We start from the raw sequence: 18,333 nt of genomic DNA, 5'->3' as shown, positions 1-18,333 counted from the left end.
CGTCGCGTAAAGGCTATATACTGTAGCTACAACACTGAATAAACATGAGGCTTGTACATTAAGAGCGAAAGTTCCCGTCTTGTCTCATTTCATCAGTGACCCTGGATTTTCTTTTTCTTTTCTTTTTTTTTACACGCTCCTCCAACACAGGCCGAAGAGAGACTGTCCCTGAATGAGTCTGTGTTTATTTTTTGCTGTTCTATACAGTCAGTAAACATTTTCCTGCTGTCCGTTTGATTACTCCAAGTTTAAGTAAACATAAATGTCTTCACGCTCTGTGGAATTTGCATCTTATAATCTTCTTGAAAGCACTTTGGAAGTCTTTGTTGAAGTAGGCATATATGATGGGGTTGAGGAGAGAGTTGGAGTAGCCCAGCCAGTTTATGACTGCGCCCAGCCAGTCGGGCATGTAGCAGCTCTCTGCACAGAAAGGCAGCACCAGCGCGACGATGAAAAAGGGCAGCCAGCAGAAGATGAAAGTTCCCATGATGATCCCCAGTGTTTTCACCGTTTTACGCTCCCTGGCCAGCGCGATCTTTCTCTTCGCCCCCGAGTTCTTCTCGTTCATGTTCTCGTAGCCATGCGAGGACTGAGGAGTGTTGGGCAGAGGCAGGTGCGTCTTGGAGTTGCTGATAACTTCTATGATCTCGAGCGACTCGCCCTCCTCTCCGTGCTTCACCGCGCCGTTTACGCACGGAGAGCTCGGTTTGGACTCGTCCCCGCGCTTCCAGCCTTTGCCCCCGGCCTCCCCGTTGGTTTTCTTGTGAAAGACGGCCGGAGACACAGTCAAGCACTTGTCTGACACTTTTGATTTCTCGGTTTTCTTGACCGTCTTTCGAATCCGAAACCGAGCGGCCTTGAATATTCGCCCGTACAGGACCAGCATGAGGATGAGAGGGATGTAAAAAGCCCCAAATGTGGAGTAGATGGTGTAGCCCGGGTCCTGGCTGATGATGCAGGCGTCGGGGTTCGCCCTGTCTTCGGCGCTTCTCCAGCCTAACATAGGCGGAATAGAGATAGAGAAACCAATTAGCCAGGTGACGCTAATCAGGATCGCAGCTCGCCTTGGTGTCCGTTTATTTACATAGTCAATGGGGTCTGTTATGGCCCAGTACCTGTCCAAGGCAATTGCGCACAGATGCAGGATGGATGATGTGCAGCACAGTACATCCAGAGAGATGAATAGATCACAGATCTCTTGCCCCAGTGTCCACTTGTTCAAAACCTGGTAGAGGGCCGCCATCGGCAGAACCAGCACCGACACCATGAGGTCAGTCACGGCCAGAGATCCAATCAGGTAGTTAGCCACATTCTGGAGAGATCTCTCCAGGGCGATGGCTGCCACGACGCACGCATTGCCAAATATGGAGCAGAGGATGAGGGCCCCCAGGAGCAGAGAGGTGATAATCTGGTAACTCAGCTGCAGGTCTGGTAGAGACCTAGACCCCGTGCCATTCTCACCCGCGTCCCAGTCGGCGACCACGTCCACCCCGTCAGGGTAACCGCTGGTCGCGTTGCTGTCGTTGCTGCTCGTTGTTACAAAATCCATGATGCGAGCACACTCAGAGCGCAACTTTCCCAGAGCAGTGATGGGGGGGACACGCAGCTGGACAGATAAGCAGGACACAGTCAGCCCCGCAGACTGCTGCTGCTGTGCGTTTTACCGGGGTCCATCGGAGTTACCGCGTTCGTGCCGTCGCTCTCAGGACGCATGACGCAGACGTGTTTGTGAGTTTGTGTGTGTGAGAGAGAGATAGAGGGGGGGTTTGTGTGTGTTGTAGCCCGTGAGTGTTGACAGCCGGGTGCGCTCACTGGCACTGCGAATTCATCTGAGCTCGGTGACGCCGTGAATTCATTTATACGAGCAGTTTCGGGTACGTCAGACCGTGTGGAGGTCGCCCTGGAGTTTTGTGCCTCTGCTCTCCTCGTTGCTCCGTTTTTCACTGCAGACAGCCGATGAGGGCGCAGAGCTCTCCTGTCCATTTCTATCTCATTATTTTTTACTCCTTACTCACAGAATCTGACATTTCGTGGATTTTTTTTTGTTTGTTTTTATTAGTTTACATCTGAAAGGGCAGGTATCAGTCAGGAGTAGCACTTATAAAGTTATCTTTTACAAAAAATGCGAGATTGCAAAGAAAACCGATACAATATCTTAATTTTTCATTACTTCTTATGAACTTTTGGTTTGAATCTCACTTGAAACATGTGCTTTATTATTAAGACCTCAAATAGATTTTCTTTTTTTTCAATAAGTTCACACAGAAATCGTGCATTTCGAGCCGGGATGGAGAGCGAGGTAACAAGCCCTCACTGTTCTGAGCGAGAGGTAGTTTGAGGACCAGGGACAGCGCCACGACCGTCCAGAGAGGAGAGCTGCTGCCATCTGCTGCCCACAGCGGGTACTGCAACACATGGCGGACACCTCTGCCGGGACTTTGAGCACAAGGCTTATTAAAGATCCTGAGAGGGAGGCGTTGAGCTGCCGAGGGAGATGATGGAAGAGATGAGAATCAAACTCTATGTGAGAGACAGGGGGGAGAAGGAGAAGAGGGGGAGGATTCCGTGGAGAACAATAGTTGCGTTTGCCAACTAATAATGTCAGCAGGTGGAGTAAAAGCAGCTGGTGAGGGAGAACAAGATGCTCCCTTCATGTAGAGCTGAGGGAGGCAGGGAGGGAGGGGTGTGCTGCAGAGTTTTACTTATTCTAGGTTTGAGTTTGGATGAAAATTTGACCTGGAGTTGAAATGAAATGGGGGAAAGAAAGACTAAAATATAACAAAATGAACCATTCAAATGACCTCTTGTTTTTAGTTTGGACATGCACAGTGTATAGAGAATGTGTTCCTGGTACTAACGCATAACCATAACCAATTAAAGCAACATTATGTGGAAATTGGCAATTTTGGCAATTTTGGCGCCCCCCACACTTTCTGAGTGCAACACCACTGTCGTAAACACAAATCCCAGGCGTGTAACAATTTGTCAGACGTGATGTAGGTGCTAACTACGAACAAAACTCATAAGGACATAACAATGTTATGTGTCTAAAACTTGTGTCTTGCAGCAAACATGTATGTGAAGCTGTGATCCTACCCTCTCACTGAAGTTACATAGTGCAGAAACCAGTGATGGGGGGAGGAGGGGCTCTTGTAATTCATGAGACACTGTACCATCAAAATGATTGAAAGGATGGACACCACACCACTTTTACCTTCCATTATAGCTACAAAAGCAACACCATGGATGTATGATGGTACCTGGACCTCAACAGCCTTGCTTTAATTTCCGCCCATTGGCCACTCGCAATACTGCAGTGAAAAAATCCCCCTGTTGCCCAATAAGCATTTCCCCTTAGACCAACACTTTTAAGGAGACGTCACGTCTGTGAATGCTGGCAGGGCACCTTGAGCTGCAAACTAGGTCAATTATAACTCTGTCATGAATGTTTGACACTTGAAGGTGAAGATGATGGGATTTATTTATTTCATGTTTATTTATATAGGAGTGCAGGCAACATAATGTAATGTCACACACCACAGCATTCATAGCTGAAGCTAATTTGCCATGCCCGTCCCTAGATATGCAGAAGTGAGGAAGATGTATTGAGGAAAATGTGAAAATCTCTTAAGCTTGTGTTTAACACAGACCTTATTTAAGGCATCTATCCGAAAAACCCATTAAAAAAAAAAAAAAACACATTGACTTGAGAGCCAGAAGTGCCAAAATGCTAATTTATTCCCAGGTTTAAGGACTCACATGACACTGGAAGTAAAGCCAGAAGCAAGTAACTTTTTTAAGCTTCTGTGCCAAGAGAGCAATTCTTGACTGAATAGATGCCATCTTTGGGTCTGGTATCCAGATCTTGTAAGACACCCAAACTTCACATGCTCATTGAACTTGAGTGACCCTGATGCTGCAATGAGCCTCAAGATTAAAATGAGTATGTAACCAGATAAAGCCTTTAAGCCATGTTTACACCAAAGTAACATTTTCACAAGTGTAAAGTGTGATCAAACTCAAGTCAGAGCTGCCAACGCTAACTTATGCTTGTCAACACTCGCTGCTTTATTGAGCATTCAAGTAGGATTCCTAAGCATTTTGATTTTCTGGAAGATATACACCTCGGTAATCTTTGAGAAACCCAGAACCTCATTTCACAACACATCTGTTTTGAGGGCATTTTAACAACTATTTATTATATTTATTAATTTATAAAATGAAATTACATTTTGGGTGTAATCATGTAATCATCAGGCCAATGGCTGGAGCTGGTCCTGATCCTGGTCCTTAGTCATCACAGCAAAAGGCTGCAGCAGCGAAGCAGCTGCTTCCAAAAAGGAGGCGGCGTGGTTTCATTCTCTGCTGGAGCCTTTTTCATCTTCCTCTCATTCTTTTGGGGAGGTAAAAAAATTTAAAAATACGTCTGTACAAAAAAGCAAATACTCGTCTTCAGTTCAACAACAAGATAATATTCAGGAGACGTCTTCAAGTCAAAATCAGATGGACTTTTGACTTTTGTCTAGAAAAGTTTAATCACTAAACAATTCATGAAAAACAACACAAAGATGCAGACGGATGGAAATATAAGGAGTCCAATGCTTTCAGATTACTGAGAAAATGAAGGAAAGGAAGCAGAAGAAAAGTTCAAAACTAACAAAATGAGGCATAAGACATCTTCAAGGACAACAAGTCCTTCTTGAAGATGTCCTACCCCTCCCTCCCTTTGACTTATGACTGAGACAGCTCATCATGAATCCTTCACAGTGTCTCTGCTGGTCTCTCAACCTGACAGAACACATCTTATCTAGTCTAATCTATTCTTATGCACTTAAAGTGGTCTTCCTTCACTTTTCACCTAAATGCATTCTTACCTTTGAGAAGATTTTGCGGACGAAGTGGATGAAGCAGTGCTCTTCTTTGATTTGGTGCCATCAACATCAGTTTGGAGACAGTCAGAGTCAGACTGAGACTGGTCCACAGAGCTCTGGGTGAAGGCTTCGACCTTGTCACCAGACTTGATGGACTATCTGGTTATTGTTTGTTGAAATATTTTGGCGGTAAAGTTTTTATCTTGTCTCTGACAGGTCAACAGATGCTACCCGTCCACCGGCTCACACTGAAACCCAGTCACTGCTGCTGCTTCTGATGATTTACTTAACTAAATAACATCTTAATCACTTTGTTATCATGTGTTTAAAATGTGTAAAATAATCGCTAAACTCAAAACTAATTGAATACTTAAGCTTCATGTAAAGTGCATTCACTCACCTGTCTCTGTTCAGATGTCCTTCAGATGAGCTGGGTTTACTTTTCTCTCTTTTCTCTTCTTCTGAGCTTTTCTGTCTTCAGGTTTTCTCAGTTCACTGGAAATATGCTCTTCAGTGCAGACAAGGTCTCTGTAGTGTTTTCACTGTGGAGAGTCTTAACTTGGAGTTTATTATGTGACCCTGTCATGTGGAGGAGTCCTGTTCTCACCCGAAACATTTTCCCAGATAAAATGCTGTTTAAGAGGCTCCTCACATTATGCTCAGAATGTGCTATCATGTTATTCAGTGTAGTCTGAAAGTTCACATCAAGGACCAAGGCCTGCAAAATGACGCAAAGCACCCACCCAAGCCATTCTCCACAATTAGTCATTTCAGTAGCAGTGGCATGACTAATGTATACTGTGATATAAAACTTTCCCTTTCAGTCCTACATATCTGTTATATAAAGTCATAAAAATGCATGTAATGAGTTAAAATGATGACTTTGAACAGTTCACCTAACCGAGCCCATAATAATATTGGATTTCATATTTTTCTTGAGTTTTTATCCTCAGACAAAGAATCTTCTGTTCCTCCTCCTCAGATTTTCTATTAAGAAACAATACAGCAGCCTGTCAGAACAAACCGCTATTGAACAGGTTATCCTGACATTTGTAATAAAATACATTAAAATGTTCTTCAGGGAATAACTGCTGTGCCGTGATGAAGACTATTTGACTTGAAACAAGTTGATTTAGTGAAGGATTTGTAATAATTATTATCAGGGTGCCTCAGATTCCTTTCAGACTGCTGATCAGTAACATCCTCTTTTAGGCCCTATCCTTAAAGAGGACCTGATGTTTACTTCAGTATTACCTTATTATTGTGCTTGACCCAGTGCAGAACTTTTTTCTACCTGCTAACATCTGGCTTTTGTCTTCAGTGTGAATGTGTATAATCGGCATTTACTCCTGGCATTGCAGTAGTCATGGGTATTTATTGGCTCTCATTGTCTGTGATGTAAACACAACACCCGGGTGACCACGCTGGTCACATGTGCTGAACTGAGGCTGTTAGCTTGTTAACACTTTTAAAACTCTCTCTGTTGAAGCAGCTTGAACATCGTTCAGTTGGCGCCGAGCTTGAAAGAGTGACTGAAGTAAAAGATGTAAAAAAAAAAAGTCACCACTGTTTAGCGGCTTCTGTTCTTGTGAGCTGCCTGATGTGTACGGCACATGTGCAACTCTCAACAAAGACCAGAAAGAAGGAAGATATCTCACTCCTTAGCAACTTCCATTACCAGCTGTTGAAAAAAAAAATGTGTTTAATCCAGCGTTTGAGTGATTAAGACTTTTAAAAACACGTTTTAATATCATTTGGATGTAGTCTGATGAGGTATTCTACTGCTCCCTGCTTTTCCTCCACATTTGTGGAGATGAACGTGACACACAGGGAAAAGACAGACATGCAAACTCTTCTCCTGGCAATGTGAAAAACACTAATCTTGCTGTAAAAGTGGTTGTAGACTTTCTTTGAGTCTAGCAGTTTCTCAGGGGCAAGTAAAGTGATAGTTGTTCATAATTCGTTTGAGGAATTATATTTTTCATGAAAACTACACACACAATCACTCACCCCAGAGTGAAAAAAAAGCTGACGCTATGCTAGTGGACGTGAAAAAAAAGGTGGCTCTGGTTTTTTCACCTTATTTTTGTGTATTCAGTGGTTCCATAGCAGTGTGTTTTCTATAGGTCACACAGGACAATAGTGAGGCCATGAACAGTGCACCTATTGTAATGGGGCTCACCAGGGGGACTTTGTCTTTGTCAACAGTGTGGAATGTCCCAGGGGGCTAACAGGGGCAGGACAGGCCAGGACAGGGGCTGTACTGCTCACCTCCTCTACACTGGAACAGTCCCTCTAGCTCTTAGAAAAAGAGCTTGAACCTCTACATCCAGAAGGAGTGGGAGGCAGAGAGAAGACTCAGGGAAAGATGACAGGGGAAAGACCAGGCTAGCTGGTTGACGTTGCATCAGATGCGCTCTGCTAGTGACCGAGGGGCTCGATAGCGCCGTCATGAGCTCCCATGCGGGCGCCTCTGGTGTCAATGGCTCAAGCAGAGTTGGAGGTCGTGGAGCTGAGGATGCCAGTGAAGACAACAGTAACAACGAGACTTACACCCCGTGTTTAAAGGCACTGAGACCGAGGTTGAGGTGTGCAGATCCAGCTGGAGAGGGAAGGTCGAGCAGTGTGGAGCAGCTGGTGAGACCTGCCCTGCCAGGGAGGAAAGCACACAAAAAGACCTGCAACAGAAAAGGATGGAGAGAGGGAAACCAAGACAGGGATGAAGAAAGACAAAGTGCTGAACATGTAGGAGGCAGGGAAAGAGGGAAACAAAGGCAGAGGAAGACTGAAAGAAGTGAGACACATGGAGACGGAGCCCAGGACGCACAGGGAAGAGGAAGCGCCGAAAATTCATCTAGCAGTAATTCTGACATCCAGTTAAACAGTACCTTGGAAGGTGGGGAAGGATCAAACTTGCAAAGGGGACAAACGTGCCTTAGACCACACAGTATCGGCTTCACCCGAACCATCACCGCCAACTTAAACCCCCAATTTCCTTGGCCCGCATTGAGGTCTGCGTCTTCTGCTCTCCCTCAGCCTAACATCCAAACAAGATCCACACCTTCATCCAGGACTGCTGCAGGAGACCTGCACCACCACTCCTTTAGCTCATCCAGAGAGCCTGATCCATTCTGGGTGGATGTGAGAAGACGGGCGGGAACCGGACGATCATCGCAAAGCCATCACACTCAGACGCACAATCCATCTTTCCCCAGCTCAGAGCGCGGAGAAGAAGATGAGGATGAAGAAGAGGAGGAGGAGGAGGAAGAAGAGGTGGATGTGGAGGATGGCGGGGAAGGAGGCAGTGGTGTGATGGAGGTGCTGAGTCAAACCGTGACCTCGGCAGCCGTGCCGCCTTGTGTTCCTTTTGGCGAGAGAAGGATGAGTAAAAGAGAGAAGAACAGGATTAAGTGTCTGAGGAGGAGGCAGAGGAGAAGGGAGAGGTGGAGACAAAGCCAACTGCAGGAGAGCCGACAGGTGAATTACACAACTGAGCATTCAATGTGTCAACACATACTGAAGTTACTGTCTTTTCACCAAATGTTTTTCCAGTGATTTGAGGATTAGGATTAGGTCAGTATCTCATATATTTGTGCCACTGGAGGAACCACAGAGCTGCTGATGATATCACTGAATAATTTACTACTATGTTAATATAAAGTTTATAATTTATTAAAGGTCCATTGTGTTACAATTTGCAGGAATATAATGGAATTTAGGGACTGGCAGAGAATATTATATTCAAAGTTCATTAGTGTATAATCCCTTGAAACTAAGAATTACTGTGTTTTCGTTACCTAAAAAACCTAAAATCATTTATAGCTACTGTGAAAGAACGTCATAGATCTAAAATTTTAAATCTGGAAACAGCCGGCTAACTTCCAGTTAGTTTCCACTTAAGAGTCGGGGATCATCTTATTTGTGCCTTTTAATAAGATGCCGCTCAAGAAGAAGAGTGAAACTGTAGAAATTCACAAAATAAAGAAACAACTCGATGGTGTTATATCTGGCGCAATAACAAGGCAGCTACAGCTTACTGCTACATACTACATGAATTTTAAATAAACCAAAACTGTCTGAATTTCTACTATAAATATTTAAATTATAATAATGCACTTGCACTCCACATACAACACAGCTCCCACAACACCCCACACAGTTCTAGCCAATACCAGTTTCACACCAGGCAACCACAGCACACATCCCACAGAAACATCCTCCCCACAAATATCACCAAACAGTAGTAGAATATTAGGTTAAATGACACAGAAACTTAAAGGTGATGCTTTCACAAGCGTTTAAATGAAAGGATGGCAGCGGATAAGACTGCTCTTTTTATCTGCTTGAGGAGAAAGGCTGCTTTCAGGTCACATGAGAACTACTTCCTGAACAGACAGGTTACTTCCTGAACAAACAAAACCATCACTAGTAGGTGCTAGTTGCTCAGGCTAAGAGTTGCTAAAAGAACTCTAAGCCTGAGGCAGGACATGCCCAGCTAACTTGAATGGAGATAAAACAATCTAATCGTGCATCTCCTATAGAGTCACAGGGGTTGTGATGCCCCAAAAAATGTATTGTTTCACAGCTGCTTCTATCACAGTGTAAGCTTATGGGGAAACGTGATGTTGTAATTCCACGTTTAGGCCACCACAAAAGTTGGCTTCAAAGCCTAGCGTGTCCTGTTCCATGGAGTCCACCATGTTGCAACAGTAACCCAGAAAGGCCAAACCAAATACTAGCTCTAGAGGAGAGCCTTTCACATTTTTCGCGACTACTATAGGGGAGGGTGAGACAAGGGGTGTTCAGTTGGTCAGCATCTGCAACCACATCACTAGATGCCACTGAATCCTACACGATGGACCTTTAACTATCAAAGCAACATGATTTGGGGAGAAGTAGGGGCAGATTAGTCCACCAGATCAAACATTGCAGTCATCATGTGCAGTCTTTCATCAATTTGCATTACCAGGATACTTTATATTACATTTCTTTTAAAAAGCCTTTTTATTTTGGTAATGCCGTGACTTTTGTGGATGCAGCAAACTCTAAAGTTTCTCAAGTGAGGCACTGAAATTTAAAGTGCGACACTTAAAGCCTTGAATTACATAACTGATCCACTTAAAGGTCTGTTTGCATTTTAAGATGGGAGATGAAAAATACAAAAAAGCAAGTGTGAGTTTTGTGTGGTGCACAAAATATGCACAAAAATCAGACTAATGTCGCTCTGTCCGCTTTTAACGCCATTTCATGTGACTGCGTGCGGCTGCACGTGCATTTATGTGTATGTGTCATGTGTGTTTTCATCTAGAGTCTGACTCTCGACAGCCCTATCAGCACCCAGCTCATCTCAATAGCCATTGTCTGTGCGGTTTAAAGTGGGGTTACATCTGAATTAGTTGCATGATGAGGCTTGGGCGGAGAGCCCTTCAAAACCAACCAGACAAAAGAGCAGATTTTTGTTTTGATTGGCTGCTGCAGATCTGCAGTCACGTTGGTGGATTGAAATTATTCTGACTGCTGAATTAGAGACAGCTGAATAGAATTAGTTGCTTTGAAACAGAGAATATCCGTTTCCTAATGCCAGGCCCCCCTGCAGGTTATATTGTTTTTGGTTCACTCTGTCTCATTGGAGTTGGGTGTTAATGCTGAAGCATGACACATAATACATAATATGTTTGTTTGTTTTTTTTAAGGAATATTTGGACCATGTAGGAAATGTGCTTATTCGATTTCTTGCTGAACGTTAGATGTGAGCTGTTAGATGTCTGATGTCTTTGTGATTGGATTAGCTTAGAATAAAGGCCGGAAGTTTACTGCTAGCTTTCTGTCCACATCAACAGATATTTAAAGTATGTAAAGCAGTTAGAAGATTATCTTTTTCCATAAAAGCATAGCAACACATCTAGAGACTTTGTGGGAAGCCCATAGCTCCTCTCCCTAGAAGAGAGTCACCTGTTTTTCTCATTGATTGTGTTCAGTGTTGAGCGGGTGCAGCACATTTGACCAATCAGCAGTCAGGCAGAAAGGTGGATGACAAGCAGATAAGCACCCGTCAATCTCACAATTAAATCAAGACTCCAGGAAGTCATCAACTTGTCAACTCATCATCTCAGCATCTCTGTTTGTGTATACCCTAAACAAACAAGTACAGCCTATTATTTTGTGAGTTGTGGTGGTTCGCCTGCTTCCAGTGTTTATGCTAAGCTAAACTCTAAGCGTGTTTGTTCAGCTTTAAACTTTTTATTCGGAGGGAAAATGAATGAACTTTCTCGGTCGTTTATCATTGTTAAGGCTTATTGAGTATGCATGCTCTTTTCTCAGCTCTTTGCACTTGCACAGTTACACTCACCCTCACTTGGGAGCTTCTCACAACCACAGCAGTTCTGCTATCAGCCAAAAAGCACTCAGGACTTAAGGAGAGTGCTCAAGGGCAGCTCGACAATAGTTTTTGTTGAACGCCTCGGTCACAACGGCTGGTTAATATTTCGGTATGATGCTTTATTTATTTCCCCTTTATGAATTCTCTGTAAATTGCTGCCTACACGCCTTTTTGGTTTCTTGTTAAGGCAGTTTAAACCCAATCTTTTGTTAGTATTTCAATGTCCTGTGGTGGCTTGTGCAGTATTGAGCGTACAGTAGGCCAAAGGTCAGAGCAGGTGTTATTGTCATCAAGCTTCCCAAAGGAAGAGGTTGCATCCTGTGTGATGGAGAGGTAATTAGTGCTGGATTGTTCAGTTACTTTATCCAGCTGCCTCTAATTACTGAAAGCAATCAGTGTGGTTTTAGTTGCTGCTCATATTTCTGCAGAAACATTTGTTGCTATTGTAAAAGAACTATAATCATATCAAGTTTTCACCAACTACATTTATTCAGGTTAGCGGTGAAAGTAGCTTAATTGGTCAAATTAAGCTAATTGTTGTTAAGACAGCAAAGAGACGAGGTTTACTCCCCATCGACTAAAAAATGTATTAGTTCAATACAATATGATAAAGAATATTTTTTATTTATGTATACATTTACCAATGTAACCAAGACAAAGCTGCCATGTTACAGTGCCAAGGGAGAGCCGCAGCGCCCATGATTACATAGGACCTGTGAGCTCTGTGCTGTCTCCTCTGTGTTAATGACACAGCTTGGGAGTCAGGGCTGGTGCAACAGGGAAGTCCCTGGAGCTCCCCCTAGGTGAGAGAGTGGTAATTACTCTGGAAGCACCCCTGGGCCTTTTTCAGGACTGGAGCTTCAGACATCAATCCTCGAGGGTCCGCAGACACAGGTCTGAGGAGGAGATTCTCCGGGCTTCTCAAAAAGAGCGCATCCTCTCATATGAGTTATAGCTGCAAGTCGGAAAAGAGGAAGCTGAGTGTGGATTCAGGGGAGGGAGGGCAAGTAGACAGCTGGGGGATTGAGAGGGATTTGAGGAGTGGGGGTGGCAGATGTATTGTTCTGTATGAAAGAAAAAGGATACAAACTAGATTAAAAATAACAGAGGACGGGCCATATGCAGCATAAACAAAATGTGTTGCTTACTGTAAGAACTGTGTTCGCATGAGTCACACTGTTTCTCACAGAAAACCTACAATAGATTCCTCAACAATAGCGACACTCTACCTGGGGAGATACAACACGTCTCTGAGTTTGAATTAGGTCCAGCGTCAGGGTCAGATTACTCTCTCTCTTGCAAGCAATGTTTATGTTTTACAGGAAGACGTGAGAAAATATAAGTTGGTAGACGTTTCCCTCTGCTGAACTCACACCTGACACCCTCCTGGCCTCACACGTATTACAGTGCTGAGCAGGTGAGAGTCAAAGACATTGACACTCATCAAACAGGGTGTGTTAAAAAGGAGAGTGTTTTAATTCTCAAGAGGACCGCAGATGAATACATTTTCGCTTATATTTATGGCCAGCTGGTGCAGTGACATAGTGATAATGTAATTTTAAGAACCGCATATGTTAGGGGGGTCAGATGTCTGGATTGTTCTTTATTCTTCTCGTCCGTTTTTAATTGGTCTGTCTGAGAAGCTCATCTCATGTAGACATGACCCTCAAGAAATGGGTTCACCATGATGATTATAGATTTTACAGACAGAAGTAACAGACATTGAAATAAAGAATCAGGATTCACAGAAGTGTATTTATATTTGAAAAAGTATCGGAAATTGTCTATTCGTGCACTGATGGGATTTTAATCCAATCAAAAACACACACCGGAAACAAAAGCTTGCAGAGTGGCACATGCATGTTTGCATGTATACACTCATAAATATAACATTTGCATGGAGAGGAGGAGGTCTAAATGAAAAGATATCATGCATGAGTGCTGATCAACCTTTCACAATCCATTTGATCCTTCGTTGTTTGACAGTGTCTCTGCCTTTTTCCTCCTCTCCCAGAGTTCAACAGGGAACCCATCCAGCAGCAGCAGCGAGGATGATGAGGACGTGAGCGCTGGGGACAGGGAAGGTTACATCTGCGCAGTGTGTTTGGATGTGTACTTCAGTCCTTACATGTGTCACCCCTGCAACCACATCTTCTGTGAACCCTGTCTGAGGACACTGGCTAAGAACAGCCCCACCAACACCCCCTGCCCCCTCTGCAGAACAATCATCACACATGTCTTCTTCCAGAAGGGTGAGCTAATGGGCGGAAAGCACTCACTGCACAATTTACATGATTTGAAATACTTATCGCCTCTACTTATGACTCTACTCAGCATGGATTGAATAATACGAGCCAGATACAGCATAAAGTATTGTTGACTGTGTACCGACACAGGATTACATGTTTATCTCCAGATATACAGTACGTGTATTCATATGTCTGTTGGCTGTTGCACAGATGACATCCAAGCTGCAGATTGTTCAGAGGGGCCCAGCTGCAGATGTCCCATAGGGAGCAGTGTAGACCTTTAGTTTAGCTCCGACCAGATGAGTCACCCAGACCGAGAAGTCAAAATCAAACACAATCCGAACACTTTTATTTAGTGCTTTCTGATGGAAATAAGAAATAATAATCCTTTTTGGTGGAACAAAAAACAGAACCCTTAATCTTAAATGTAATGTCTTTACACAACAATGTTACACAATGTACTGTGACAATAACATTTTCACACACATGCTGTAAAGTGACATGGCTACATGTAACCTTGTGATCAACGCACGCTGATTGCACAGGACATGTCTGATTTGGACAAAGCTATGAATAAGTAATGAAGTTCTGTGATTCACTTTGGCCTACTTCTAGATGTCTGTAGGAGAGAGTGAGCGGCAGGGACACTGCTGTGGCCATAAAAAGGCAGAGTGGCCGCGCTTATGAGGACTGCAGACACACTGAGGGCCCTTGTGAGTGATTAGGTGACAAGGATTGTAGATTAGATTCTTGTGTTGATTACCAAAGCCAAGGTCACACAGAAACAGAACAAGGAGAAAATGAGAGTCTGCTGATGCTGCATCTGCTTTCTTTTTCTTTTTTTTAATGTTTTGAATAAAATCAAACGTAATCTATCCATGCAATCAAGAAATGGAGGTGTGAGTAAGATGTTCACTTGTGATAATATTGAGTTTGTCTCCTTGTCTTTTTGACAGAGCTAAACCAAACCGCAAGGACATTCTTCCCAAAGGAGTACCTATCCCGGAAACAGAACTTCCAGAAAGCAAGCTGTGCAAAGTGGCCTCTGCCAAGCTGCAGGAAACTCTTCCGAATTTTTGGAGGCAAGTTTTCAGTTCAATATATGGAAATTCTCTCTGTTCAGGGTCAATTGAAACATTTTCAACTTTGCTGCTTTATCAGAGTAACCCAAATATAGAGTACATCAAGGCTTCGGTGGTATATTAAACACATGGCATCAACTTATGGCACACATAATGCAAATTTAGGTTGCTGCCTTTCCCACGCACACGTGTAGTTTTCCTATCATGCACAGAATTCTTCGTCTCTCTCTCCTGAGGGGAAACAGTGATGTACCATCCCCCAACTAATGTACAACTACGGATACTGTGTTGCTAATTATAGAAATACAAAATCCCAAATCTCTCTTTTGGTGTTGAACACTGTACCCTCATGGCAACAGTTCCTTTCAGCAAAATATGACTCAATGAACGACTTCAAGCTTCAAAGCTTCACACCTTCAATAAAGGCCAAATCAGAGATGGAATGTGACTAAGTATATTCACTAAAGTACTGTACTTACAATATTGAGGTACTGTACTTTACTTGAGTATTTCCATTTTTGCTACTTCCACTCCACTACATTTTGAAGGCAAATATTGTACTTTTACTCCACTACATTCATTTGATTACTTTAGTTACTAGTTACTTAGGCCGATAACCGATCGACTCATAGTTTACAGTATATACGTACATGTAAATATACTGTATGTATAATTGACTTTTACTTGTACCCTCCATACTTAAGTACATTTGATATCAGATACTTTTTGACTTACCTAAATCCTATTTGTACAGGTGACTTTCACTTAAAGTAATATTTTAACAGGATATCTTTACTTATACTCAAGTATGAGTTTTGGTATGAGTGTTTACAACACTGGGCAAATAATAGTTGATTGTAATATAACTGAGCATATGGACAGTGGAAGAGTTGATAATCCTTTTTCATCATCTTTTTCCATCATAAAAACTTATCACCATTAAAATCCGTTCTAACTGACATAAATTGAACCAATGAGAAAACCACTGTAGACATATTTTACAGTCAGTTTTCATAGACTCTGAGTTGAGTGTCACTTTAATGGAAACCACCAGATGAGATGACTCATTTGTCACCCAAACCAGGCTTCCAGAGGCAGTCCAGTCCCATGGCTAGACGCCAGTTCCCTCACGGAGGAGGCTACCGTCTGGACGCTATGGACTTTGAGGATGACTCTCGGGGCTGGCGCTTTGACATGGACATGGTCATCATCTACATCTATTCAGTCAACTGGGTTATTGGCTTCTTCATATTCTGCTTCCTTTGCTACCTCTTCTTTCCTTCTTTTTGACAGTTCTGGCAACAATGATGGAGCAACATAGAAAGAGGAGAGGTTGAAAAGATGATTTCATATATATATATATATACACACACACATATATATATATATATATATATGGGGAAAAACTGAGATGAAGGGTTTAATGAGAAGACAATGAGTGAATCAAAGCAGGTGGGATGGCGTGGTGAAGGGAAAACAACAGCGTGCCAGCTTGTTTTGTCTCATTAATAAATGATTGAAATGGGGAAACGTAGGGTGTAGGGGGATGTTTGGAAATCCAGTGTTCTCTGTTCTCTGTCTCCACATGAAGCTCTTGTAATGTGGGTTGCACAACACATCCTGTTGCTGTAAGGAGGGGAGTTAATTTACCATCTCCCAGAACATAACATTGCAGGACCACCACAGGCAGTGCATATCCCTGTGATAATAAAAAACAAAAGAATAACATGAGTGAGCACTTTGTGGGTGGATTTTCATCTTTATGCATCCTCAGAAAAACTTAATTAAATGAAAGACTTGCTCTTTGGTTTGGGTTGAAACCATTTGTTAATGGTTTTATGAACCTCTGTGTTCCAATTTACCGCCACACACGGTTTCTTGCTACTAAACTTTAATTGACTTTTAATCAGCACTTGCATTAAACTATGCAGCATGTCTTGCTGGATGTTTTTAATTTGCTGTTTTTTAATTTTTAAAACGCAAAGCAATTTTGTGTTCTAATTGTTCTCAAGCGCCCCCTGGAGGGAATAAACGTTTGGTTGTACTAAGTCGCTGTATTTTATAGCAAATAAAGTTGACACAGAAACACATACAGTGAAAACACATATGGCTTTAAAATGATTAATACATTTTAAGTGATTCTTATTTTTTGGTAATGAAATCATGTGTTACGGCCAAATAAATGACTTTATTCCTGACGCACTTAAAGTTTTGAAGTTGGGATGCCAAATATTCTTCTGTTTGTGCTTTTCCAAAGCGCTTTACGTTCATTTTTTCACTCGTTCAAAGTCTGTGATGGGCTTTGTTTTCAGTTTGGTATAACTTTTCCATTAGAAATCAAATGCAAGTCACAAAATTACAATTTAGCTTTTAAATCATACATTATTTATATATATTTGTGTAATATAAAATGAGTATTTATGTCAGGAATTGGTTGTTTTTTACAAACAAATTTAATAAACATAAAATGTTATTTAGAAGTAGGTATTTAAAATCATTTTCAAATGATTAAAAGATATAGTAATATTGTATTGTTATATCAATGTATATATTTGAACACAATACCAACACCTTAGGTCAATTGGTCTACTGTGTTGCCAGCTGGAATGCTAACAAAGTCTGCAGCCTGGTGGAGTGACCTCTGGTTATGAAACCTGGCAACGTAATGTGTCACCTCTGTGGGTGGGAAGTTCACAGCTACTGCAGCACCAAACAGATATATTTGGGTTTACTCTTTGGAAAGCACAAGCTCCGGTTAGAGACTTGAGTCTGTCTTTTGCTGGAGTTTGTGTGATGAGAGGTGTGAGGGCCCCCAGCAGGAGAGTTTGGGGAGGCCATGAGGAGAGACTTTCAACTGGCAAGCTGAAGTGGACAAACTTTGCACTGTAAGTCCACTCTGCTCTCTCTGTGTGTGTTTGTGTGAGTGCAGCTGTGTGTGTCCAAAACACTTACACAGATGGGTTTTTTGAAAATCTTCCTTTGCATTCACAATTAAATAGTAATGCAGGTTTAGAAGGAGCACTCACCATACACTGAAATGGACTCCTAATTTATTCACAATATCCACCACATACATGCTTTTCTCCTTTTTGCGGTGGAGGGAGGCAAGAAAGGAAACAAATAGTCACTCAGGATTCAGGCGCAATAACAGTCACAAAGAAAACAAAAAGAAATATGTATTTATTAGCTTCTTGGTTTCTTTTATAGTGTAATCATAGACAACAAACTGGCACATTTATAGTTAAATTACACATTTACATACTGACATGTATTGTATGTTTACTCTGTCTTTGATGCGGCTGTGCTCCATTTGTATGTGTGTGCATGAAAGCAGCTTATTTCTAATTTACATAATACTTTCAATGTTTATGTATTTGGCCATGGAGGACGTACCATAAGTTTTCTGCACCAACATGAAGGTGAGAAAAAAGCGTATAATTTCAACAGATAAAACACCGTGGACTCTAATAAAGGAACATTACACCACACTATGTGTCTATAAGAGTAAAATAATGGAGTAGAGAGAGGGGTAGAGATTTAGAAAGAAGAAGTCTCAATAAAATGGGCCTGCCTGTATAAGAAATATAAATATGTCATAGTAGATGCAAGGTCAGGGAAACTGTAACAAGTGTTTACTAGAATATGAAAAGTCTGTACTGTGATATTGAGTTATGTGTGTTGTATTGTAGAGGAAAAGTGGCCAGTAGTCTGATTTTCACACGTTCAGGAGCTCATGCACAGCTCTGGGCGGG

At 42.3% G+C, this 18,333-nt stretch overlaps 2 protein-coding genes across 2 annotated transcripts; one reads left to right on the top strand and one right to left on the bottom strand.

Annotated features, from left to right (window-relative positions):
- Positions 1 to 268: 268 nt before the first annotated feature.
- htr1aa (5-hydroxytryptamine (serotonin) receptor 1A a) lies at positions 269 to 1,549 on the bottom strand. Its single transcript, XM_073466865.1, has one exon. It carries the CDS (start codon positions 1,547 to 1,549, stop codon positions 269 to 271), a length of 1,281 nt encoding a protein of 426 aa, XP_073322966.1.
- Positions 1,550 to 7,322: 5,773 nt separating this feature from the next.
- Positions 7,323 to 15,871, top strand: rnf180a (ring finger protein 180a). The gene is made up of 6 exons (XM_073465773.1): positions 7,323 to 7,508; positions 7,908 to 8,012; positions 8,247 to 8,365; positions 13,288 to 13,502; positions 14,456 to 14,581; positions 15,666 to 15,871. The coding sequence occupies exons 1-6, from the start codon at positions 7,323 to 7,325 to the stop codon at positions 15,869 to 15,871; spliced, it is 957 nt and encodes a 318-aa protein (XP_073321874.1).
- Positions 15,872 to 18,333: the final 2,462 nt, after the last annotated feature.

Source organism: Pagrus major, chromosome 5 (assembly GCF_040436345.1).
Source record: "Pagrus major chromosome 5, Pma_NU_1.0".
Classification (NCBI taxonomy): Eukaryota; Metazoa; Chordata; class Actinopteri; order Spariformes; family Sparidae; genus Pagrus; species Pagrus major.
This window is presented reverse-complemented; position numbering and strand designations above follow the sequence as displayed.

Excerpts from the sequence above, each read along its gene's own strand:
- htr1aa (XM_073466865.1), bottom strand. The coding sequence starts at position 1,549 with ATGGATTTTGTAACAACGAGCAGCAACGACAGCAACGCGACCAGCGGT.
- rnf180a (XM_073465773.1), top strand. The coding sequence starts at position 7,323 with ATGAGCTCCCATGCGGGCGCCTCTGGTGTCAATGGCTCAAGCAGAGTT. Across the intron at positions 8,013-8,246 it reads CTGATCCATTCTGGGTGGAT|AGAAGGATGAGTAAAAGAGA; the intron begins GTGAGAAGACGG and ends CCTTTTGGCGAG. Across the intron at positions 14,582-15,665 it reads ACTCTTCCGAATTTTTGGAG|GCTTCCAGAGGCAGTCCAGT; the intron begins GCAAGTTTTCAG and ends CACCCAAACCAG.